The 27,145-nt window shown below is 45.1% G+C and overlaps 1 protein-coding gene across 2 annotated transcripts in view; it reads left to right on the top strand.

Annotated features, from left to right (window-relative positions):
• FNTB (farnesyltransferase, CAAX box, beta) overlaps positions 1-11,313 on the top strand; it is an 89,083-nt gene extending 77,770 nt beyond the window's left edge. For both annotated transcript variants that reach the window (XM_007531722.3, XM_060174823.1), the window contains 3 exons: positions 7,139-7,250; positions 7,971-8,085; positions 9,622-11,313. In XM_007531722.3, coding sequence (XP_007531784.1) covers positions 7,139-7,250; positions 7,971-8,085; positions 9,622-9,753 — 359 coding nt within the window. In that variant the 3' untranslated portion in view covers positions 9,754-11,313. The remainder of the gene's footprint in view (positions 1-7,138; positions 7,251-7,970; positions 8,086-9,621) is intronic.
• Positions 11,314-27,145: the final 15,832 nt, after the last annotated feature.

Raw genomic sequence — 27,145 nt, 5'->3', positions numbered from 1 at the left:
GGCCCCTTGGCTGGTTGGTATTTTCTGAAATTAACATGTTCTTCTTGCATAAAGAAAAACAATAAAAGTAATAATAGAAGAGACATTCTATAAACAGAACAAATAGCATTTGTGACAGATGATGGACCCTTCTTGGAGTAATTGAAAAATGTATTTTATTGGGGGGTTGGGCGGTGGCGCAGTGGGTTAAGCGCATGTGGCGCAAAGCGCAGGGACCGGCGTAAGGATCCCGGTTCGAGCCCCCGGCTCCCCACCTGCAGGGGAGTCGCTTCACAGGCGGTGAAGCTTGTCTGCAGGTGTCTATCTTTCTCTCCCCTTCTCTGTCTTCCCCTCCTCTCTCCATTTCTCTCTGTCCTATCCAACAACGAATTGCATCAACAAGGGCAATAATAATGACCACAACGAAGCTACAAAAGGGCAACAAAAGGGGGAAAAAATGGCCTCCAGGAGCGGTGGATTCATGGTGCAGGCACCGAGCCCAGCAATAACCCTGGAGAAGGAAAAAAAGAAAAAGAAAAAAAAAAAAAGAAAAATGTATTTTATTAATGACAGGTGGGAGAGAGAAAGACAGTGAAAGAGAAACAGCATTACATGTGATGCTGGGGCATATGCTTGAGAGTCCAACATTGTATCAAGCATACCACTTCCTAGACAATGAGAAATATATATTTTTAACCAGAGCACAACTCAGATCTGGTTTATGGTGCTGCGTGGGGGATGGGGGTGGGGGGGTTGGACTTGGGACTTTGGAACCTCAGGCATGAGTCTCTTTGCATAACCATTATGTTATCTACCCCTGCTGGAGAAGTAATTATTTTAAAAGCTTTTTACTAATAAGTAAGAAATAGTTGAACAATTGAAAACTATACAAAGGTTCTGAATAGACAGAGAAGAACAACTACTATTATTACAATCTCTACTACAACTTACTGGCAATTGAGTCATAATTAAGTACTTACCTTAAGCCAAAGCCTGTACTGAATATGTCTTGTACCTTTTCTTACATGATGCCCAGAATATCCCTATAAATTGGTTACCTTTGTTATCCCTACTTAACTGATGTGGGGAAAAAGTACAGTGAGGCTAAATGACTTGCTTGGTAATACCTGCTTGCCACTGCAAGGGTAGCAGCCTTACTGTAACCACTGCAAATGACCACGAATCCCATGAAAACATGGTAGAGAATTACAAACAAAAACAATGGGTCATATATACTTTTTACTATCAGACTGGCAGAGATTAGAAGTTTAATATCTTCAAACAAACAAACAGAAATATAATACCCTCTACTGGGGAGAATGTGGATGAAATAGGCACTGTTATGGTATTAGCAGGGATGAAAATAGGTACATTATTTTATTATTTTTTAAAATATTTTATTTTATTTATTTATTCCCTTTTGTTGCCCTTGTTGTTTTATTGTTGTAGTTATTATTGTCGTCGTTGTTGGATAGGACAGAGAGAAACAGAGAGAGGAGGGGAAAACAGAGAGGGAGAGAGAAAGATAGACACCTGCAGACCTGCTTCACCGCCTGTGAAGCGACTTCCCTGCAGGTGGGGAGCCGGGGTTCGAACCAGGATCCTTATGCCGGTCCTTGTGCTTTGCGCCACCTGCGCTTAACCCACTGCGCTACAGCCCGACTCCCGGTACATTATTTTTTGAAGGATGGTTTAGACACAGCTGTTTAAATTATTAGAACCCAGCAGGGCTGGGCAGTGACACATCCAGCAGAGCACATGCTACCTTGCATAAGGAACCCTGTTCAAGTCACCGATATCCACTTGATGAAGCAGTGCTGCAGGGTACCTGTCTATCTATATCTATATATCTCCTCTTCCACTCTCAATTTCTCTGTTCTATCAAAGTAAAGAAGGTAGGTTGGTAGGTAGATAGGTAGGAAGGAAGGAAATGAAGGACCTTGTTCCAGCAAGTCCACTGCCAAGAATTTATCCACAGAGATATTAGCAAAAGATATATATATATATATTAAAGATTTTTTAAAATATGTATTTATTTACCCTTTTGTTGCCCTTGTTGTTTTAGCTATTATTGTTGTTGTTATTGGTGTCATTGTTGGATAGGACAGAGAGAAATGGAGAGAGGAGGAGAAAGAAGACAGAGAGAGGGAGAGAAAGACAGACACCTGCAGACCTGCTTCACCGCCTGTGAAGTGACTCCCCTGTAGGTGGGGAGCTGGGGGCTAGAACCAGGATCCTTCGCAGGTCCTTGAGCTTTGTGCCATCTTCGCTTAACCCGCTGCGCTACTGCCCAACTCCCTAAAGATTTTTTTAAAGATTTATTTATTTATTTATTCCCTTTTGGTGCCCTTGTTGAAGGGCATATTTTAGAGTGGAGTTTTAGTAGCTAACAATCCAACTGTCCATCAGAAGGCTAGCAGAGAAATAAATTATAATCTCTTTTACAATAGCTATACACACTAGGCTGACAGGAAAAACTACAGGATCCAATATGAAGCATACGAGGCCACACTGGAGCAGTCGGTGTGTCCACAGACTGCCAGCCACCAGTGTTTCCTGGAAGTATACACAGAACTTTAACAGTGGGTATCTGGGAGAAGAGTAGGAAATAGAATGAGCCTTATTGTAAAATTTTATATCCTGGGCAGGAGAGAGAGTTCACTATGTAGTACACCCACCTTGCCATGTATGTGGCCTGGGGTACCACATGTGAGGTGCTATGGCATTAGAGGAAGGTTTTGTGCTGTGATGTCTCTGTCTCCACTCTGTCTGAATGGGGGAAAAAATGGCCCAGAGACTGTTCATAAATGAAGCCCTGGCTCTGGAAAAAAAATAATAACACACATAGACATATCCTTCTGAGCTCTAGTCTGCTTTTAAAAATATTATCATGTGCACTACTACTTTTTTTTTTTTTTTTACTACTACTTTCATTTTAGTAGATGAGCAAATACATTTTTCAAGGTGATGGCCGCCTTGCCAACAAAGATAACAAGGGCCTGGCACAGCAGCACAAGAGCCCTGGCTGGTCTAAGATGGCAAGTGATTGCCCATAGAGCCATAGAGTCACTAGTGTGTGCTTACTGAAGATGGTGTTTGATTAGATGAGAGAATTATTATCATCTTAAACATAGCAAACATTTTGTTGTTCTAGAGCAAACATAAAGCGGCAGGCCTGTGAGTTTCCATTTGGATTTGATAGTTACTAGTTTCTTGCATGTTCCTTGGGACGTAACCCCAGGCCTGTATTTGTCTCCCTGTGAAGCTGAGCCACATGTGGCTGCACCTGCTTGTTATTGCTTGGAAAGAGTTTTAATTTCTTAAATAAAAGGGACCCTTAAGGGTGGTGGTGCACCTGGTTGAGTGCACATGTTGTAATGTGCAAGGACCAGGGTCTGAGCCCCTAGTCCCCACCTGCAGAAGGGAAGCTTCAAGAGTAGTGAAGCAGTGCTGTAGGTGTCTCTCTCTCTCTCTCTCTCTCTCACTCTCCCCCCCATCTCTGTATCCCCCCTTTCTTTAGATTTCTGGCAGACTCTATTTTTCTAAAAATAGAAAAATCAAGGGGACCTTTGAAATTTACAAACTCATTATGATGGGGCTCTGTAATTTAAGGGAGAGGTGTAAAAACTTTAAAAGGTTACCCATAACAATCCTGGGTCCATACTCCCAGAGGGATAGAGAATAGGAAAGCTTTTAAGGGAGGGGATAGGATACAGAGTTCTGGTGGTGGGAATTGTGTGAAATTGTACCCCTCTTATCCTATGGCCTTGTCAATATTTTCATCTTATAAACAAAAATTTAAAAAATTTTAAAAGGCTAATGATTCTAGTGCAGCTATCAACCTCTAATCATAACTCTTACTATAATTATGTGTGATGGAGTATAAAATTCAAGTTCTCTGAATGTTCCTTGTCCAGTTTATGGACTCCAGGTTAGGCTTTAGTAATATAGGAGATAATAAGCATCAAGTTTTCTTTTCCAGACATCAATTTTAGTAAGAGCTTATCAATTACCTTTAAAATAACTTCATTTATTGATGGAAAAGAAATAAAGGGGGGGGGGTCAGGCAGTGCGCACCAGGTTAGGTGCACATAGTACGGAGTTTGAGGACCTGTACAAAGATCCCAGTTCAAGCCCCGGCTCCCCACTTGCAGGGGAGTCACTTCACAAAAGGTGTCTTATCTTTCTCATTCTCTCTTTATCTTCCCCTCCCCTTTCTCAGTTTCTCTCTGTCATATCCAAAAAAAAAAAAGAGAAAAAATTTGAAAAGATGGCATGGCCACAGAAGCAGTGGATTTGTAATTCAGGCACCAAGCCCCAGCGATAACCCTGGAGGTAAAAAAGAAAGAAAAGAAATGAAGGTATATTTTGTACAGATGTTTAATGTAGTCTTCCTAAAATTCAATAAATATGATTTTAAAATCACTTTTATTGAGATATACATCATCTACTGTATATCTCACTCATTTAAATTAAGTTTAGTATTTTTTAATGTATGTACAGAGTTGTGGTGGCTATCATAATAATCAATTTTATAATTTTCATAACACTCTAAAATGCCTCTTTTAAAGAAAAAAACAGGCCTTTCTTTTAAAAAAAATTTGGGAGGCATTTTCTTTATTTATTTATTGGGTAGAAACAACCAGAAGTTGATAGGAAGAGATAGAGAGGGAGAGAGACAGAGAGACACCTGCAACCCCCTGCTTCACCACTCCCAAAGCTTTTTCCCTGCAAGTGGGGACTGGGGGCTCAAACCTGGGTCCTTGCGCATTGTTTATTTTATTTTATTTTAATTTTTTGCCTCCAGGGTTATCACTGGGGCTCGGTGCCTGTACTATGAATCCACTGCTCCTGGAGGCCATTTTCCCCATTTTGGTGCCCTTGTTGTTGTGCTTGTTATAGTTGTTACTATTGTGGTTGGATAGGACAAAGAGAAATCTAGAGAGGAGGGGAAGACAGAGGGGAAGAGAAAAATAGATACCTGCAGACCTGCTTCACTGCCTGTGAAGCGACGCCCCTGCAGGTGGGGAGCTGGGGGCTCAAACTGGGATCCTTATTCTGTCCCTTGCGCTTTGCGTGTCCTTGCACATTGTAGCATGCACTTAACCAGGTACACCACCACCCAGCCCCTAAAAAATTCCTTAAACTATTAAGTATACTTTTTTCTTTTATTATTATTTTTTATTTATAAAAAGGAAACATTGACAAAACCATAGGATCAGAGGGGTACAACTCCACACAATTCCCACCACCAGATCTCTGTATCCCATCCCATCCCCTGATAGCTTTCCTATTCTTTATCCCTCTGGGAGTATGGACCCAAGGTCATTGTGGGATGCAGAAGGTGGAAGGTCTGGCTTTTGTAATTGCTTTCCTGCTGAACATGGGCACTGACAGGTTGATCCATATTCCCAGCCTGTCCCTCTCTTTCCCTAGTGGGGAAGGGCTCTGGGAAAGCAGAGCTCCAGGACATATTGGTGGGGTTGTCTGTCCAGGGAAGTCTGGTTGGCATCATGCTAGCATCTGGAACCCGGTGGCTGAAAAGAGAGTTAACATACAAAGCCAAAAAAAATGGTTGACCAATCATGAATCTGAAGGCTAGAATAGTGCAGATGAAGAGTTGGTGGGTCCTCCATTTTGTACATAGCTAGTGGGCATATTTTAGTTATATTCCAAAGGGCGTGTCGCTGTACTAGTTTTTTTTTTTTCTTCTTCTTTTTTTTCCCCTGAGCCTGAAATCTGATATGCAGGTGGATCCAAGTTATTGTCTGGGGAGATGATGTCATGGCTGGAATTAAGTATACTTTTTGAAAGAACACATTACAAAGGGAAAAGAATCAGTAATGTGATTACAGCATGTGAAATACATACATGTAGCAGAATAAATGCTTATACTTACTGTGCTAAATGAAAAGCATGAAATACAACATTAGAACGCCCATGTTCAGCAGGGAAGCAATTACAGAAGCCAGACCTTCCACCTTCTGCAACCCACAACGACCCTGGGTCCATGCTCCCAGAGGGATAGAGAATGGGAAAGCTATTGGGGAGGGGATAGGATATGGAGATTGGGCGGCGGGAATTGTGTGGAGTTGTACCCCTCCTACCCTAGGGTTTTGTTAATGTCTCCTTTCTTAAAAATAAAAAAAAAAATTTAAAAAACTTCCCCCCCAAAAAAAAAGAACAGCTCCTTTGGAGCCTCAGGCAGGAGAATCTCTTTTGCATAACCACTATGCTATCTACCCCCACCTGATACTGTAGGAAAATGCATAGGGAGAGGTCAAGCCAGGCAGTGATGCAGTTTATTGAGAACACATTATCATGCACAAGGACCCAAGTTTGAGCCCTACTCCCCATCTGCAGCGGGGACGTTTCACAAATGGTGAAGCAAATCTGCAGATGTTTATCTCTCTCCCTCAATATCTCCCCATCCTCTTTGAATTCCTCTCTGTCCTATCAAATAAGAAATAGAAAGAAAAAAAAGGCCACTGGGAGCAGTGGACTCATAGTGCTGACACCAAGCCCCAGCGATAATCCTGATGACAATAAATAAATAAATATGATATGAATTCTATCTCCCCAGCATTTATTCATATATATATAGAGAGAGACAGATAGACCGAACCTGAGACCCCAGAGCCTCAAGCATTGAAGTCTTTTGCAGAATCATGCTATCTCCCCAGCCCTAAATGTATGTGTGCATGTGTGTTTGTTTGCCACTAGGATTATCACTGGGGTTTACTACTTGTGTGGCCATTCCGCACCTCCCTTTTCTTCTGTTTTTGACTGAGGGTAAAAGACACACAGGCGGAGAAACAGGCAAGGAGAAAACCTGTAGCACTGCTCCACTGTTCATGAAGCGTCCCCCTGCAGAGACATGAACCTGGGTCTTCATGATAGTAGGCGGCATGTGTGCCACCACCCAGCCTCATAAATCTTTCTTAAAAAAAAAAAAAAACTTGCCAGAAAGAACATGTCACTGGACATGGATGAAGATACTAAATATACCAAGAATGTGATTTTCATAATTAGTTCAAGGGGTGGAAGAAGAGGTGAAAGCTTGGCTGTCCCCATTGGGTAGTAACTACAAAGACACCACTGATGGTCAGCTGGACTCCCAGCAGGCCAAGACCCACACGGACCCTTTGCCTTTCACCAGGTGACCCTGCCCTCAGCCTGAGCCACTGGATGTTTCATCAGCAGGCCCTGCAGGAGTACATTCTCATGTGCTGCCAGTGCCCCGCTGGGGGGCTTCTGGACAAACCTGGCAAGTGAGTGCCCTCTCTGGGGTCTGGGAAGAGGGAGAGGGGGGTGTACATCTCAGACCTACCCAGGTGCTTTTAAAAGCCAGAGTGTCTCAGTCCACCCAGCCGCTTAATGCTGGTGTGGTGTGGAGCAAACACCCCATTCCTGGCACCTCCAGTGCTCAGCTTGTCGTGCTGTCTACATGAACTCAGGTAAACATTTTGCTGGTTGGTAGCTTCTCTTTCCTCTTTTTAATGACAATCTGATTTAAATAGAACAGGGTGCAGGATTTTCAAACCAATGGATATTGCAGAGACTATAAATCACAACTGTTAGATTAATTGTCTTCGTATGGCATCATACAAGAGAGACATCACTTAAGTCCTCTTCCCTTTACTGCTTACCCTTGTTTGTGCCCGTGCACGTGCACACACGCACGCCTCTGCTGCTGCCAGCTCCCAGGGCAAGACCCAGCTGAAGGCTGCTCCTGCCTCATTTAGCAGGAAGCATTTGATCCATTGCTAGACATCTTGATGTTTTTTGTTTTGTTTTTAAAGAAAAGTTGTAATTTAGTACAGATGCTACCCTAGAGAGCCCTTCAGGAGGACAGCTAGAGGAAGCCTTCTCTGAAATGAGAGTAACAGCCTGAGAGATAGTATAATGGTTATGAGTCTATGGTTGGAGGCTGTGCTGGTGTGACTTGGGGAGCAGAAGAGCACCTGCTCAGAGCTTTGCTGTCTTTGCAGATCACGGGACTTCTACCACACATGCTACTGCCTGAGTGGCCTGTCCATAGCCCAGCACTTCGGCAGTGGAGCCATGCTGCATGATGTGGTTCTGGGGGTTCCAGAAAACACTCTGGTAAGTGGAGGGGAGAGGAAGAGCTTGACACCTCTTCTTCATAGGACTCTGGGTTGGGGCTTCCCAGGAAAGCAGACAGCCACATGGCTCTGCAGAGACATGTCTTTGTATAGAGACAGGCTTCGAGTTTGCTTTCCCTCCTCAATATGCATCACATTCAAGAAAGTGCTACAGGAGGAAGTGCACCTCTAGGCAAATTCTAGGTGGGAGAGTCCAGTCTGTAGGAAGTTTTCTGTCTTTGTGAGTCCAGGGCCTGGACCACCTACCTTTAGTTCCTCCTCTGAGGAAGCTGCTGCCCTTGCTCAGAGCAGTGGGGTTCCTGAGGTCAGCAGCTACACAGCTTGGGCTGCACGCTGGAAGGGCCGGGCTCACATGTATCTCTCCATGGAAGCCTTCTGCCCAGAAACACTCCACCACAGCACCTTGTTTGTGCCCTTCATCGTGCTCATCACGATGCATGAAGTGTGTTTGTGTCTGCTTCTTTCAAAAACTTTCAGCCCAGCCCTATGCGGGCAGAGTTTCCACCACCATCTCCAATCTTAAATCAGCCTGACCACAGGAGACACTCCTGAGCCTGGATGTGAGCCTGAGACATGAACTCAACCAAGACTGTCCACACCACCAAATAATGGGCTGTGTGCGTCTGTGTGCTTGTGCCTGGTGGTCCTGTTAATATGAATGGTGCAGGGCTAGCAAAATAGCTGACTTGGATAATGCACTGCCGTACCATATGAACCCAGGTTCAAGCCCAGCCTCCACTTCATATAAGGAAGTTTCAGTTCTGTGGTCTCTCTACTTCTGTGTTTGCCTGTCTGAAAAAGTTATCCTGGAGAGGTGAAGCCTGCCCTAGTGATGACTTCGGTTTACAAGTATTTTTGGTTAAACACACCTAAATATTTGAAGTCTTTAAAACCTATGTAAGATTACTCTGTGCTACATATACTATAAAATATTTTTACCAAAAAAATTATATATATATTACCAATAACCCTATTGAATATTAGGACCTATGTGACAAATCTCTGCCTCTCTTATTTCCTTAGGTAAAATTCTTTTTTCAATGTTATATTATTTTTAAAAAATATTTTATTTATTTATTGGATAGAGACAGAGAAATTGACAGGGGAGGGTGAGAGAGACATCTGTAGCACTTCTTCACCACTTTTCTTCACCACTTGTGAAGCTTCTCCCGTGTTGTAGGTGGGGACCAGGGGCTTGAACCTGAGTTCTTGTAGACTAGCAATGTGCACTCTATCAGATGTGCCACTGCTTGCCCCCACCTTCTGTAAAATTCTTAGACATGTATTTAGGTCAGGTTTAATTACAGTTGTTGAAACTGAAATCCACTAATTACTGAAACCATGTCAGAAAATTATTTTAATGGCTAAGATTGTTTTGTTGGTGCCTTTGTTTCTACAAAATGATGGTTCTCATTGTTTGATGGGAATCTTAGACATGCATTTAATGAGTCAGGGGCCACGCACATTTCCACGGACCACTGGGGTGATTCACTGACATCCGTTCTTCTCTTTGCAGCAGCCCACCCACCCTGTGTACAATATTGGGCCAGAGAAAGTGATCCAAGCCACCATGCACTTTCTGCAGAAGCCAATCCCAGGTTTCAAGGAACATGAGGACCAGGCAACAGCAGAGCCTACCACCGACTAGAGGATGTGGGGTCCTGCAGCTCAGTGTCCACCTGCCCTACCCCCCAGTCTGACCCAGGTTTATACATTTCAATACTAGAGCATTCTGTGCTACACATTGCCTTGGCCACGATGGAGTGGTGGTTTTTTTTTTTTTTTTTTGGTCCTTTCTTGTTAAACAAAACATAACTGATGGTTTTGGGTTTGGAGAAGACAGTGGCGTGGTTCTAAAAGTTTCTTTCCATACCTGCCAAACCAAAAATGTATCAGCCCATGAAGCCTGGCCAGGATGGCTTAGGGAACAGTGCATGCTGGGAAGACCAGTCCCTCACCGCCAGTTTCTCCTCAACTCCCCAGCCTGATAGTCCTGTTAAAGCAAATGGCACAAGGCAAGCAAAATAGCTCACTCAGTGCTCTGCTTTGCCATGTCCGAAACCCAGGTTTGAGCTCAGCTTCCATTGCACTGAAGAAAGCTTCAGTGCTGTGATCCCTTTCATTCTCTCTCCCTCCCCTCTCTCTCTCTCTCCATCCCTTCTTCTTCCCCCTTTGTCTCTGTCTCTATCTGAAAAAGGCATCCTGGAGCAGTGAAGCCATAGTGATGGCAATAAAAAAAAGGTATCTGTGAGTATTACAGCTTCCTGAGCCATGCTACAGTTCTTACTTGCATACCACCACCAAATCCCCCAGGGAGCTCCCTCCCATGAGTGGAGATAAGTCTGCTCCCTGTGAAGGGGTACTCGGGTTCCACTAAAAATGAATCCTCAGAAGAAAACACGGTGGAACTTCACTGAGAGGTGCCAGAGGCTCTCACCTCCTTCCCTGGTCACTTTCAAGGGAAAGGAGCTGGTGGGGAGCGGGGAGGGGAGTCAGGAGTCCTCCCCCCACACTGGAGAACTGAGCCGCACAGCTCTCCAAGGTTGGGCTAAGTGCCTGGGCAGGATTTGCCTCAGCCCCCGCTTGTGGAAAACCTGGAAAACTAATTATGAGTGGAAAATGAACTTCTGGCTCAATCTGTGCCAGAGGAAGCAGCACCGGCACCCACCCCATCATGCACATTGATGTACCCCTCTGATCCTCAAGGCAGGGTCTGCAGCCCATAACCATTCTGTGTTTCCATCTTTATTCCACCAGACTCCCAGCCCACCCTCCTCCAAGACAAGTATTGTCTTCTCTCACCCAACCCAGAGTATTAACACTACTAAGTCTTTCACCTTAATTTCTGATTCAGGATATATTCACGTCCTGCCCACTCCAGGCTCACAGAAACAAAAATCAAGTGCTAGACAGGCTGACTGCTGCTGAGGCAGTGGCCCGAGTGCTGCCTGAGTGCTACCCAACCTTTTCTCAGTCAGTAGGGTGTCAAGTCGGGTCATCCCTCTGCTACTGTGGTCACAGCAAGCTCCATGTTGCTGATGGGGCCTTCATGTCAGCAACTGTGGGCTGCAGGGAGACAGGCGCTCAGAGATGCAGCATGAGGCTCTTCTCAGAAACTGACCATTTGCTGCCTCTAATTCCCTATCGCTTTGGCTTATTGGACTCTGTATTACCTCCTTGAAATAATAAAAGAGTAACATTTTTTTTACGATGTCTCATTTATGATCAGTACCAAGAAAAATCCCTCTAGAATGCCCCCTACTTTGGGGAGTTTTTGAATGCTGCTCAGAGATAGCCAACCGCCTGCACGTAAGATTAACAGGCCATGCGTGTGATTGCAAAGAGGTCTGATGTGGGGCCCTTCTCACGAGTGCCTTCTCCAGCTGAGGTGTGGTGGACCTAGCAAGTGGGGAAAAGTCTGTGTTTGAAGGCTCCCTGGAGCAGTTTGGCTTTCTTCTAGTACTCTACACACATTTTATGGCATCTTCCCAACCTTTAACTAAAGACTCTGCTCCCTGGCTCTAAAGTGGGCATTTGGCAATGGTTGGGTATGATTAGTAAAACAGGGCACCTGCCTTTCCTCATCTGGTAAGATACCTTTGCCCAAGGGAGCCTTAGGTGGTGGGTATCCCAGTTAGACCCTCATAGAAGGTCACCTCAGAAGTAGAGCAGAGGGCTGGGGAGATAATGATTCTGCAAAAGACTTTAATGCCTGAAGCTCTGAGGTCCCAAATTCAATCACCAGCATCACTGTCAGCCCAAGTTGAACAGGTCTGGTCTCTGTGTTTTTCCTTCTGTATTATTCCCTCTCATTAATATATATGTGTGTGTGTGTGTGTGTTATGTATGTATGTATATGTATATATATATTTTAAAGAATTTTATTTATTAATGAGAAAAATAGGAGGAGAGAAAGAACCAGATATCACTCTGGTACATGTGCTGCCAGGGATTGAACTCAGTCCCTCATGCTTGAGAGTCCGATGCTTTATCCACTGCACCACCTCCCAGACCACTAAAATATATATTTTTAAGTAAGGCAAAAAACAAATCTGCATTTTGGGGTGTCTATTTCTGCCCCCCACCCTGACATTTTTGCTGTAGCAACAGACTCAGGCTAGCTGAGTACATATTGAAATGCATCCTTTCCATCAGTATAACCAGGCAAAATCCTCACATTCCAGTCATCACAAGGAATTATGAGAGTAATTGTAATGGTCGTGATTAAGACAAGGGGTTGCATAGTCTAAATCAGCTTTATACCAAAAAGGGAAGATTTGAGGTGGGATGCCAAAAGGTTTGTCAAGTGTGGCCAGGTAGAGAAGGATCTTTTGTGTCTCAAGGGAATTACCTGGCCATATCCATCAAGTCCCTTGCTGCTACCAGCTGGGTCTGAAGGGTTTCCTGACTTAAATAGCATTCCGAATGGGTTGTACCAAATAAGTATTTCCCCCCTCATTAAGGAAGTACAAAGTTACTATAGTTCTTTATGTAATGATAGGTCCAACTTCCCCCTTAGATCCACCTTAGACTGGCCTTTTGAGCGCTGTGAAAGTTGGAAAGCCTTCCAGATCCACTGGCAGTGGACGGGAAACCTCACTGATCATGAGTATATACTCCCCTGAGATAACACCAGTCAGTAGTATTCTGAGTGGTAGCTCAGTCAGTGGAGCACAGGATACTCATACACTAGGCTCCAGTTTTGATGCCAGCAGCACATGTGATGGAGTAGTGCTCTGGTTCTCTCTCATAAGATAAATGAGTAAAAAAAAATATGTAAATTAATTATTCCTAAACTGCCATCTTCATATTATTTCTTAGGAAGCCACAAGTTAGATTCTGATCACTGTGTTAAAAACAATGCAGTAGTTTCCCTGACAGAGCCTCTTCACATGAGGCCCACACAAGAAAGCAGAAGCCATAAGAAGTAACAATTCAGTGATGGCCTTCCACTGAGAGCTTAGTTCTTGGTCTGTTGATTCGTGGTGATTTCGTTTAGAAAGGAGATGGGGGTGGGGTGGGCTCAGGTGGTAGTGCAGCTGGTTAAGTGCACATGGTGCAAAGCGCAAGGACCACTGTGAGGATCCCGGTTCGAGCCCCCGGCTCCCCAATTGTGGGGGAAGGGGGTCACTTTGAAAGTGGTGAAGCAGGTCTGCAGGTGTCTATCTTTCTTTAACCCCTCTTTTAAATTATTTATTTATTTATTAGAGAAATTGATGAAGGAAGGGGAAATAAGAGAGGGAAGGAGACAGACACCTGCAGCCCTGCTTCACCACTCATGAAGCTTTCCCCCTGCAGGTGAGGACCAGGGGCTTGAACCTGGGTCCTTGCACACTGTAATGTGTGTGCACTTAACCAGGTACTTCACCACCTGGCCCCTCTCTATCTTCCACATCTCTCTCAATTTCTCTCTGTCCTATCCAATAACAATGGGGGGAAATGGCCACCAGGAGCAGTGGGTTCGTTAGACACCGAGCCCCAGTGATCACCTTGGAGGCAAAAAAAAAAAAAAAAGTGCTTTTTTGCTGTTGGGGAGATGGCTCTAGTGGTAGAGCACAGACTTGATGCCTTACATTCCCAGTTTGATCCCTGGCACCACATGTACTGGAGTGGTGCTCTACTTCTCTCTCTCCTTTCTGCCTCGTGTGAAACTCACTCTCATGTCTAATAAGTAAAAATAAATATTCTAAAAATTGGAGCTGAGTATACTGTATTATTGTTAGATGTGGAATCCAGTTGTCAGATGTACAGACAATACTGACATTCTATTATGAAAACTGAAGAACTGTCTGTTATTCCCACCACGTTTACTTTAATTCCACCTCTACCACCCCCCGTCAGTGGGGCTTCGCTTCACTGCTCTGGGATGACAGTCTCAGAAACAGTGTAACAGTGACAGAGAGGCAGAGGAAGAAAGGGAATGAATGATACCAGAGCACTGAAACCTCCTTCAGTGTAGTGAGGGCTGGGATTGTACCTGGGTTGTATGTAAGACAAAGCAAGTGCACTACCCAGGTGAGCTGTCTTGCCAGCCTCATTCTGGAAGTGAGTCACTGAGGTACCTGTAGGAGTTTGCTAGTAGCTTCAGAATCCTGCCTAGAGGAGGGTAGTGGACTGGGGTGGGAAAAGTATGCTATTATACCTACAGGTTTCCTGTGTGGCCAGTGCTACTGAGGTACAGTAAGACACAGGATGTTTCTTATTCACTACCTGGAATTACATCAATGCAAGCTTTGCTTTCCTAGCATTGAATAGTAAGACCTGGTACAAGTCCCCCAGATCTGTGGGGAATATATTCTAAGACATGCAGTGAATGTCTGAAGCTACAAATAGTGAACCCTACAGGCACTGTTTTATTTCTATACATACTTGAATTTATAAATCAGACACAGTAAGATTAATAATAAATTCTAATAAAAGAGAGGGGGCTGGGTGGTAGCACACTTGGTTGAGTGCACACATTACCATGCACAAGGACCTGGTTTCAAGCCTCTGCTCCCCACCTGCAGGGGGGGAAGCTTCATGAGTTGTGGAGCAAATACTATAGGTATCTCTGTCTCCCCTTCTCTCAATTTCTCTCTGTCCTATCTAATAAAATGGGGAGGGTGATGGCCACCTGGAACACTGGATCAGTCGTGCAGGCGCAGAGTCCAAGCAATAACCCTTGTGACAATAAAAAAATAAGTGCCAGTAAAACAGAAAATTGTAACAGTAGGCTGTAGTGTTATATAAATGTACAGTCTCAAAATATCAGACTGTACATATTTTCAAACTTCATTGCAAGCAGGTAATGAAAACTGCAGAAAGCAAAACTACAGAAAAAGGGAAACTACCATATTCACTTATGAGAAAAAATAGTGAATTGCAGTCTTCCAGCCTCTACACCAAGGGGCAACAGCCTTTCCTGTTATTTTGTGTGAAGTACTAAATATTCCAGGCATTGTAGGCCACACGGTCACCATTCCTACTCAGCTCCCATTTAGCATGAAACACGTGTGGCTGGGTTCCAGATTTTATTTTTGAAAACAGGTGGTGGCCAGATCTGGTCTGTGGACTATGGTTTGCCTACTCCTGATTTAGATTAAATCTCAACCATATTCTCAGCATTCTTCCACATCTTTCATGGCTGGGATGCTTTCCATGTAATGTTAGTGTCAAGTGTCAAATGAACTTAAGTCAATCAAGTTTGGACCAAACATTCTAGTCAACCAAGTGTACTGCTCAGGAGAGGCATGAAAAAAAGAGGATGATTTAAGTGATTATTGCAGCTGAAAGAAAACCTGACCTAAACTGGCTTACAGCAAAGAGGAAATGTGTTGTCTCATAAACGGAGACAGGAATAAACAGTAAGGATTAGCTTGGCTGTGTGGATAGCTTTAATTAGGTTTCTTCCGCTCTGTCTCTGCACTTTCAAATTCAGATTCTCTCCTTGTTTTAAGGCAGCAGCAGTAGCTGCAGACCCTGTATCCCTTCAGGGTCAAATCCAGAGCAGTCCTAGCCTTCCTTCCATCAGGTGAGGTTCATTGATCTTCACTGGCTTTGATCTAGCCTTTCTAAGAGGAGCAGTCCAGTGGCCAGAATACAATGTACCACCTGGCTTAAATCTTCATCACATGCTTCTGCCATGAATGGAAGATGGGGATCATAAAGATGCAAATGCAAATTAGGATTGTAGCCAAAAGAAGGAAATAAGTACTAGAGAGGCGAGTCAGTGCTGTTCTCTATGACAGTGGTTTCTTCCCAGACCTGCAGTGAGCACAGCTGAATGCATTTTTCCCAGTCCAACTGTGGCGGCTAGAGGCCTGCATGGACTAGACACCCCTTCCTACTTCCTAGGCCAGACCCTGATAGGCCCGAGTTAATCACTTTAATCTGTCTCTGTTTGCTTATAATCTTCAGTTGCTACTAGCCCAAGCCAAAACCAATCAACACGGCTTATCCTAGCCTCAGTGATTGACTCAGTCAAGCATGTGACCTAAAATAGATTAGAGAGCCTGATGGAAAGAAAACAACTCTCCTATTAGGAATGGTGGGATGTGTAGCCTGGGACTCCTACATTTACTTATTTATCTATCTATCTATCTATCTAAATGCAGAACTTAGCACCTAGTTGGTAGGTGTCAGTTTCTTTCTTTTTAAAATTTGTTTACTCTTGGATAGAGACAGAGAGAAATTGAGAGGGCAGGGAGAGGGAGAGAAGGAGAGACAGAGAGACACCTGCATCCCTGCTTCACCACTCATGAAGCTTTTCCTTTGCAGGTGGGAACCAGGGGCTTGAACCCAGGTCCTTGTGCACTGTAGTGTGTGTGCTTAACCAGGTGCGCCACTGCCTGGCCCTTCTTGTAGTTATTTTTGATCTAAAAGAAAGTAACACAGGGTTGGGGGGTGGCACACCAGGTAAAACACACATAGTACAAAGTGCAAGGATCCTTGCAAGGATCCTGGTTTGAGCTCTCCACTCCCCACCTGTGTGTGGGCATAAGCTTCACAAGTGGTGAAGCAAGTCTGCAGGTATTTTCCCCTCACCCCTTTTGTTGCCCTTGTTTTTTTTTTTTTATCATTGTTGTAGTTATTATTATTGCTGTTATTGATGTTGTTGTTGGATAGGACAGAGAGAAATGGAGAGAGGAGGGGAAGACAGAGAGGGGGAGAGAAAGATAGACACCTGCAGACCTGCTTCATCGCTTGTGAAGCGACTCCCCTGCAGCTAGGGAGCCGGGGGCTCGAACTGGTATCCTTACGCTGGTCCTTGTGCTTTATGCCACATTCGCTTAACCTACTGTGCACCTGACTCCCGTCTTTCTCTTTTTACCTCCCCATTTTTTCTCAATTTCTCTTTGTCCTCTTCAATAAAAAGGGAAAAATGGCTGCCAGGAGCAGTGGATTAGTAATGCTGGCACCAAGACCCAGTGATAATCCTGGAGGAGAGAGAGAAAAAAAATTCAACACATTTCCTGAGACATGACCAGAACACTGATCACACTGCTCCCACAGCTTACTCTGCCTCTGGACTTTTCGGTCGTGAGCCAGTTTGAGTTGGATTTACCATTACTTGCAACCCAACACATCTTGATGCCTACAACTGTATCCCAGGTTAACCCTCAGGTCATAAAGCTTCTTATCTGCAACCTGAAGGCCACAGGCCACTCTTGAAACATTCATTCCAACAATGACCTCCTGGTCTACTGCCTCTCATTTGATCCTTGAATCAGCCTCATGAGGTGGGTGAGGCAGTTGTATTATTTGTATTTTATAACTGGAGAAACAGGTCAGAGAGCTTACTTGAGTGAATCACTCAAGGTTCCCTAGCTAGCAAGTGGTGGAGTCTGAACCTGAGCCTAGATCTGAAGTCTCCAAAGTCCATGCACTCCCACCACTCAGGCCTCTAAAGAAAGGTACACAGAGAAAGAAGTGTTCCTCAGGGAGGGGGGTGTAGGTTTCAGCGGCTGCATATTCTTGAGTTATCTCCAGGGAAGCCAACCTACTCTGTCTTTTACCAGGATGGGAAGGTGACATAGACAGCAAGGGCAGGCTCACCTCACCCTGCTAATTCATCTCTTGCCTGCCAAGTCTTTGACTTTTGAGCAGTGCCTGTTGTGTGCCATATGTGTGATTCAACAGTGAGGCCATGATGAGTCTGTCTTCCCAGGAGCTGACCAGTCCTGATGGCAGTCAGCCTTGCCCAGCCCAACCCAGTCACCTAACTGGTTCCTGGACAACCTCTTTCACTGCTCGGTAGTAACCAGTATCTACCTCACCTGTTTTCCACCAGCTATCGTAAAACGTTCAGAGGACAGGCACATTGGTGTTCCTCTCTCATTTTTGTTGCTCAAATCAATTATTAGGAGCTTTGTGTCCCCTTTGATAGGCTCATGTGTTCTTAGTTTGAATAAGGTACAGTTGGGATCAGTATATTGTTCTTTCAGTTTATGGTCGCATGAAATTTTTTCCATCATGGTGAAATGTTGCATAGGTTACTTTGGACATTAGTTTTCATGCTGCCACCTGCTCTTGTACCTGTGATGGATGAGTGAGGCCAGTGTGACCAAAGGCATGACAGGAACCTGGGCCTTTGGCTGAAGGTTGAGCCAGAGGAGGGTGACTCAATGTCACAGCTTTCTTGTGAGAAAGGCTTGATGTAGCCTTTCATGCAGGGGTGAAGTGGCCCTGCTCCCCAGGAAGACTAGTGCCTGTCAGGATAGTGGCAGGTGTCCTGCAAGTGGTTCCTGTGAGGAGGAAGACAATGGTGATGCCACGGACACCCAGGAGACCTAGGCCAGGCGTGGAAGGCTGCTGACATGTTGCTAGCTTCTGCATCCCCAGAGTCTCTTCTCTCCATCTCCAGATCAGTGGCTGCCAAGGGCCTGGATATCAAGGAAGTCAGTGAAGGTGGCCGAATGCATATGGAACCCAGTCCATGCAGAGTGGAGGCTCTGGCCCCAGCTCCCTTTCTCCAAATGCCTCCATGGACTCTGCCAGCTACAATGGGGAACCCAAAGTCAGGCTTTTGAGAAAAGAGAAAATAGAAAAAACTTGAGAAGTCATGAGCTGGTTCTGCTCCTTGCCCGCCCCATGCACCCATACTCTCCAGAGGGCCCTGACGTCTCAACTCTCTGGGATTTGGAGCCCAGGCATGAACAGTCATACTATGTGCATGAGTCTTGTTTCTTGAAAGCAGGACTCGGGTTTCATATAGCTGCCTTGAATCTCCCCATTGCTGGACTGAAAATGTGCTGCTTCAACACCTGTTGGTATGACTCCTGTGGAGCTACCCCCAGAGCTGAGCTAGAAGTTCAGACATAAATGCAAACTAGGAGTGAGGGTAGGAAGAGCCTGCAGTCTATGGGCAGGCTACACACTTATTTGACTGGCCTACGTACTGTTAGAGGTGTAGCAACAAGCATCTCTGGCCTTATGGGAATTCCCATTTGGAAATGTCTATGAAAGTGGGGGTGGGGAAGATAGCACAATGGTTATGCAAAACAACTGTTGTGCCTGAATCTCCAAAGTCCCAGGTTTAAGCCCCTGTACCACCATTAACCAGAACAGTGCAGGGTTCTAGTCCTTCTCTCTGTATCTTTCATTAAAGTAGGTAAATATATATATTTAAAAGTCTATGAAAGTGTTCAGGGCTGGGGGTGGGTGTTGAGGGATAGCATAATGGTTATGCAAAGGGCTTTCATCCCTGAGGCTCTAAAGTTTCAGGCTTAACCCCCAGCACCAACATAAACCAGAGTTGAGTAGCGCTCTGGGGGATAAAAGAAAGGGAAAAAAAAGTGTTCAGAGTTCTCTGCTGGGGAAGGGGGTGGAAGGGTTTGTTTACTGGGGACATGACTTTTTCCTGCTGGCTGGCTCTACTCTGGTCCTTTGGCCCAGACTTCAGACACTGTCCTTCAGCCCTAGTCTGCCAGTGTCGCCAGCTGCTGGTTGCACTTGCGAGATCTGAACTAGTGAAGCTCTCAAGCATGTGCACAGGTGCCACAGCAGTTGGGGCTCCTGCAGCTGGAGGTGAGAGACTGGGCGGTGTGAGTAGCACACCCACTGTTATTTCTTGAATCAGATTTTGCTTCGGTTGTGGGCCCTTGCATGAACTGGTGTGTGACATGTCTGCCTTTATCAGCCTACTCAGCGGCTGTCAGGTTTGTTTTTCTAGACAGGTGGCTTAACTCCCCCCCCCCCCCCGCCCACCATGTTTAGCACTGGATGGATCCTTCTGGCTGGTTTCTTAGCTTTGGACCCTTGATTATTATTACATGTGTCCCCCCCCCCACCCCATCTTAATTTATTAGAAGGAAAACAACAACAACAACAAACAAACCGAAAGCAGACTAGTGGGTAACTCTGCCCAGCGAAGGTGGGTGGTGTATAAAGGCCCCACACTACAATGGACATCGGAGGAAAACAATCCTAAGTGGGGGCCTGACTGTCAGAACAGGCCTGCTGGTGCTCCTGGCATGCAGTACAGGGTGCAGGAGGAAACTCACACAGCCAGTTGTGAATTGTCCCAGGCCACCTGTCTGGCTCTCCCAGACACACCCAGCCTGCTGGGCATAAGTGTGCTTGCAAAGGGCATGCGTACATATACACATAACATATCTTAGTCAGCCAACATAAGCTTGAGCATGTGAGGCTGAGGGTCTAGTCATCAGATCACACTGGGCCTATGAGCAGATCTGGCTCTCATCTCACCCCAAGGGGCTCTTGTTAGGGCTGAGAAACAAAGGCTCAAATATTGTAAACAAGACCTGGTGGGAAATGCTGAGGAGGCACAAGACTTGCGGCCACATGGCGGTGTAGGAACACAAATATGAAGCTGTGATGGGGAGTGGGATGGAAAAACCAGTAGAGGTTCTGATCCAGAAAGCAATCTATTTCACCTTCCAAGCTCGGTATTATTATTTTTTAAAGGTTAACAGGTTCGTGGTCTTAAGTTCCTTCAGAAAACAATCTGTTGAGTGGAGGGTAGATAGCATAATGGTTATTCAAACAGACTCTTAGGTCTGAGGCTCCAAAGTCCCACGTTCAATCCCCTGTACCACCATAAGCCAGAGCTGAACAGTGCTCTGATAAAAACAAAAACAATCTGTTATTCTTTGGTATTAAAATATTGTATTTACTTTGAGACTTAAGTGCCCTAAACTCTCATTGTATCAGAGACGATGGGATTTATTTACTCTGTATCTCAACACCTAAAAAACAGTTGCATGGCCCAGGACCTATGATCTTAGACACATCTAAGAACTGTCTACTTTTACTAAGTATTCTCTGAAATGTAGGCTCAATTCAAGGCCTTTCACATTTAAGATTTTATTCCAGGGGAGTCGGGCGGTAGCGCAGCGGGTTAAGTGCATGTGGCATGAAGCGCAAGGACCAGCGTAAAGATCCTAGTTGGAGCCCCTGGCTCCCCACCTGCAGGGGAGTCGCTTCACAGGTGGTGAAGGAGGTCTGCAGGTGTCTCTCTCTCCCTGTCTTCCCCTCCTCTCTCCATTTCTCTGTCCTAACAATGACAACATCAATAACGATAACTACAACAACAATAAAAACAAGGGCAACAAAAGGGAAAATAAATATTAAAAAAATAATTTATTCCTACCATTGACACTGCTATGATCATCCTTTTCATAAGGCTCAGGAAACTGGAGCAGTGCTACCCAGAGCTAAAGGCCATATCTGGGATGTCATATCAGACAGGCAAGCTCTAAGCCTGAGACCCAAACCACTCTGGCACTTTTAAGTTCCTCGGGCTTCTTCCTCTACTCCAACCCTGGATGAAGCATTTATCAATTGAGTGATGATAGTTTGCTGGGACAGTTTCAAAACCCATATGGGGCCTGCCTCTTGCTGTCACTCCAGTCTTCATACAATTAGACCTGCTTCTCTAAACTGGATCAAGAATAGACTATTTGGTCAATCTGATTTTCTGAGGAACTAACTTGATTTTTTTTTTGGTCCATCCCCTCCTCAGAGACAACTTGAGACCATTACAATTGGCCTATACTTTAGTAATCCTCAAATATGGAAACATTTTTTTTAACTAGAGCACTGTTCAGCTCTGGCTTATGATGGTGTGGGGGACTGAACCTGGGACTGTGGAGCCTCAGGCATGAGAGTCTCTTTGCATAACCATTATGCTATCTACCCCTGCTCCAAATACCATTCATGATCTAGTAGTGCCTCAACTGTGCTCTCTCATTCAATGATGGTTTTTCCATTATACAGCTACTGTGGACACTGGTAACCTCCCCACCTAGATTCCTCTTTATGCTAGAGAAACCATTCTGAAAAAAGGCTATAGGTTCACATTTTTAGAGGATGTTCACACAGGAGCCTAGAAAACAGGCCTGAGCAATAGTCTTTTAAAAAATATTTATTTATTCCCTTTTGTTGCCTTTGTTGTTTTACGGTAGTAGTTATTGTTGTGTGTTGTGATTGATGTCATTGTTATTGGATATGACAGAGAGAAATGGAGAGAGGAGGGGAAGATGGGGAGAGAAAGACAAGACACCTGCAGGGTGGGGAGAATACAGGTCCATGAATGATGACAGAGGACATAGTGTGGGTTGTATTGTTATTTGGGAAACTGGGGAATGTTATGCATGTACAAACTATTGTATTTACTGTTGAATGTAAAACATTAATTCCCCAATAAAAAAAAAAAAAAGGAAGAAAGACAAGACACCTGCAGACCTGCTTCACCACTTGTGAAGCGACTCCCTTGCAGGTAGGGAGCCGGGGGCTCGAACCAGGACCCTTTGCGCCATGTGCGCTTAACCCGCTGCCCTACCACCAGACTCCCAAAGCAACAGTCTTGTTTTGGCTGTCTTATAGATTTGCCTGGTGACCAGATGACAGCCAGAATATGGTTATAATAATAAAAAGGTTTTGCCCCATGACATCACTCTTGCTGGGGGCTTTAAAATCAAGTGACAGAAGAGGCTCTCAGCCAGCCCTCAAGAGTTTGGGTCCCCTGGGAGAAAGTAAATATGGGCAAGTCAGCCCTGTCAGTTGGACTCAATCATGAGCCACTTTGCCTCACTTTTCTCCAAGTGCTGCCTTAGAGAACTAGCTCAGGTTAGGGCCCTCACAAAGGAGCACTATGGCACTGGGGAAGTTTAAGTGCTGTGTTATCTCCCAAACCCCCATCTGAAGATGGAGCAATGAGGGTCAAAAAAGAGAACTGACTCAACAGTATCAATGCATTTGAAAACATTCATAGTGGCAATAGTTTCAAAATAAGAGTCTGTTCTCAGATCCACTTGGGCAATTCAGTAGGGCCTCCCCTGAAAGGATGAGAAGCACTTGGGAGGTTTGTTAAAGTCTGACTCTGGCTGCTGGACCACAGAAAGCATGCTCTAAGAGAGGCTGTAGTCCACGGCCCAAAGTCTCAGGCATCTGGGGGCATCTGAGTAATTCTGCCTGGAAAGAACGTGTGCCTATGACTCTAGAGATGCCACTATCTAGCAGAAGGAGGGAATGGCTGAACTGCCTGGGCTGACACAAGAACTCACTCAGGAGCCTGGGGAGACTTCTTCAGTCTTGAATGTCAATCTAGGTCTGGGGTCCCCTTGCAGTCTCTATTCATCCTTCCTCACAGACAGCATTTTATGGGAAACATTTATGAAACACCAAATCCTTTCTCAGCTCTAGGGAAGGTTGTAGGAGCTGTTTTTTTTTTTTTTTTTTTTTTTTACCTTGCAGACGTAGTCATGATCATATGCTTTATGTAGATAAGAGCAGCTGACATCTGAGTATGTACTTGGGTCCCAAGGTCAAACGTATTACAGGCATTATCTCACTTAATCTCACAACCACTTATGAGGTTAGTACTATTATTATCCTCATTTTAGAAGAGGACACTGAGGCTGAGAGCAGTAACTCTTCCAAGATTGCCCAGCTATCAACAGACAGTTCTGTACTCAGGCAGTTAGAGCCAAAGGATAAAACAGTAACTAGTTAATAGAAATAGAATGTTGGCTTCTCCAGTCCTAGAGCTCCATAATTCACCAGCCACTCTCAATCTGGATTGACTTCTTTTTTTTTTTTTTCCCTTTAATCTTTCCAGTTGATTAACAATGAACCTAGGTAAATCTCTGCTGAAAAGCTTTACAAATGGGATTAGCCTATCAATGAACATAAACTGGGCCACTAAAATATATTTTTATTTATTATTGGATAGACAGAAGTTGAGAGGGGAGGGGGAAATAAAGAGGGAGAGAGAGACATCTGCAGCCTTGCTTCACTTTTTTTTTTTTTTTTCTTCCTCCAGGGTTATTGCTGGGCTGAGTGCCTGCACCATGAATCCACCGCTCCTGGAGGCCATTTTTTCCCCTTTTTGTTGCCCTAGTTGTTGCAGCCTCGTTGCGGTTATTATTGCCATTGTTGACGTTGCTTTGTTGTTGGATAGGACAGAGAGAAATGGAGAGAGGAGGGGAAGACAGAGAGAGGGGAGAGAAAGATAGACACCTGCAGACCTGCTTCACCGCCTGTGAAGCGACTCCCCTGCAGGTGGGGAGCCAGGGGCTCGAACCGGGATCCTTATGCTGGTCCCTGCGCTTTGCGCCACGTGTGCTTAACCCACTGCGCCACCGCCCGACTCCCGCTTCACTACTTCTGAAGCTTTCCTCCTGCAGGTGGGGACCAGAGGCTTGAACCCAGGTCTTTGTACACTTTATTTTCTTTTCTTTTAACCAGAGCACTGTTCAGCTGTGGCTTATGGTGGTGCGGGGGATTGAACGTGGGACTTTGGAGCCTCAGGCAAGAGAGTCTGTTTCCATAACCATTAAGCTATCTACCTTCTGCCCTCTTTGTACACTTTAAAGTGCTTGACCAGGTGTGCCACTGCCTGGCCGCTTGGGCCATTTTTAAATACTTTTGCTCTTGGAGCAACTATAAAGATAGAAAAATAGCAAGTTCACCATTGCCAAAGAGAGAAGGAAGATGTGCTTTCAAAAAGGAACCAGCGGGAAATCACCTGCTGCAGTGACCAAGCAAATCACCAGGTTCTTTGGCTGTGTAGCACCGGGAGGGAAGCACACCCCAAGGTAACACTGCTTTAAGAGTAAGCCCTGAAGGGCCAGGGAGATGGCATATCTAGTAATGTGTCTGGCCTATGAGCACAAGGTCCTGAGTTTAAGCCTGGCTTTGCATATGTCACATGCACTGGCATACTAGACCCACAAACCAGAATTGAACTATTTGCCCATAACCCTTCTCCCGTTAGCAAGCATTCTTTTTTTAAAAAAAAGTATTTGGGGAGAGATAGAGATAGAACACGAGAGCACTGCTCAGCTCTGGCTTATGGTGGTTCGGGGGATTGAACCTGGGACTTTGTGCTATGTATGCTTAACCTGGTGTGCCACTGCATGGCCCCTGAACCTGGGAATTTGGAGCCTCAGGCATGAGAGCCTCTTTGCATAACCATTATATCTATCTTCACCCCCCCTTTTTAAACATTTATTATTGGATAGACAGAGAGAAACTGAGAGGAGAGAGATAGGGAGAGAGACAGAGAGACATATGCAGCCCTGCTTCACCATTCATGAAGCTTTCCCCCTGCAGGTAGGGACCAGGGACTTGAACCTGGGTCCTTGTGCACTGTGATGTGTGTGCTTACCTAGGTGTGTCACCGCCTGGTTCTGCAAGCATTCTCTAATTCAACATCTCTTACCTTATTTTCTTTTCCAGGCAGCTTCTCCCAGCAGCACCACCCTCCACCACTGGTCAGTTGTTGTCAGGTGACACCGCTTTTCATGGGTAAATAGCTATCAGTTGGGCCCCTTCACTTTCTGAGAAGCCTAGATAGGACTCAGCCAATAAATATGGTGCCAGGAAATAGCTGTGTGAAATCACCTATTTTATGCTGACTGGGCTGCTCTTCTGCCTGTTCCCTGCCTAGTGGGAGCCCCACTCCACATTCCTTCTGCTTCATCATCACGGCTTCACCTACAGCTCATTCTAATGCCCACCCTGCTCAAGTCAATAGTGTGCAAAAAGGATTTTTAATTAAGGTCAGATATACAAAAAGGTCAATAATCAAGAAGCATACCACTGAAGGTTTATGGACTCACCTGACTTTTTTTTTTTTTTTTTTAACTGGAGACAGAGAAATTGAGAAGGATGAGGGGGAGATAAGAGATGGAGACAGGCGATACCTGCAGCCCTGCTTCACCACTCGTGAAGCTTTCCCCCTGCACATGGGGACCAGGGGCTTGAGCCTGGGTCCTTGCGTACTGTAATGTGTGTGATGAACTGGGTGTGCCATCACCTGCCCTGACTCTACAATACTAAAACTTTTCTTATTTTTTCCTGAAAAGTAGCACCTTTCATGAATGGAATGCTGCCCTTCCAGCATCTTTATGTTTCCTGATGGAATCATGATAGTTACAAACTATCACTTAGAAAAATGACCTGCCTGTTGACTCCCACTAACCAGACTATGGGTTTCACATCCAGTTGATTTCCAACTCTGTCATGCTGACGAGAATGACAAAGTTTTAATTTCACTCCCTTCCTTGGTGTGGGAATAGCAATTATTTCCTACTCATTATACAGGAGAGTAAAAAATTGAGCTTTCTTATGTTGGCCATAGATTTCTCTCCTTTCAAGGTGAACCAGCTGAGGTGGGTATTGGGTATCTAGTCTGAATAGTTGACTTGAATGGTGTTGAAATTTCCTTTATCACCAACTCTGGCAGCAATGCTGCCTGCTTTTAATATGCTGGGAATCTTCAGAAACTGAAAGGTCCAGGTGAACAGTCACCTGTGAACCGGGCATTCTTTACTAGAAGAAACCCAAACCCACAGTTCTGAGCTAGCGAGCCCCACAAAGGTCATTTACTGAGCAGTAACTGGATCTAGGCGTTGCAGAGTCAGGATGTGGCTCAGTGGTGACACATGCTTCACTCACATGCATGAAGCCTTGGGTTCCATTCCTGGGATCCTCCCCACACAAGACAAATGTTGCCCCTCCCCAAAAACAAAGACGGAAAAAAAAGAGGGAAGAGGGGGCCAGGCAGTGGTGCACAGGTTAAGCGCACATAGTATAAAGTCTAAGGACCCACAGATCCTGATTTGAGCCTGTGGCTCCACACCTACAGGGGGTCACTTCACAAGCAGTGAAGCAGGTCTGCAGATGTCTCTCTCTCCTTCTGTCTCCCCCCCCCCTTCCCTTTCAATTGCTCTGTCCAATCCAAGAAGAAAAATAATAATGATGGTCACAGGAGCAATGGATTCACAGTGCAGGCACAAAGGCCCAGCAATAACCTTGGGGGGAGGGGGAGAAAAAGGAAGGGAAGGAGGGATGGAGGGTGGGACAGACTTCCCAGGAAAACCCCCTCCCTGTTGAAAACAAAAGCTTTCATTGAATTAGCAGAGACACTAGCACTGGACTTCTTGCCCATCCTTAGCTGAGCTGAGCCCTCAGAACAAAAATAGAAGCCTGATAGTTGTTTCTAGTTTTACAAATCCATTAATGAAGTGACCTCTGCTTTTCTCTTGGGCTCCACACAAGCCCAGTGGCCTCCAAAGGGTTTTTTCCTTAAA

This window comes from Erinaceus europaeus, chromosome 16 (genome assembly GCF_950295315.1).
Source record: "Erinaceus europaeus chromosome 16, mEriEur2.1, whole genome shotgun sequence".
NCBI classification, from domain to species: Eukaryota; Metazoa; Chordata; class Mammalia; order Eulipotyphla; family Erinaceidae; genus Erinaceus; species Erinaceus europaeus.
Note: the sequence above shows the minus strand (reverse complement) of the source record. Positions and strands in the feature narration are given on the sequence as shown.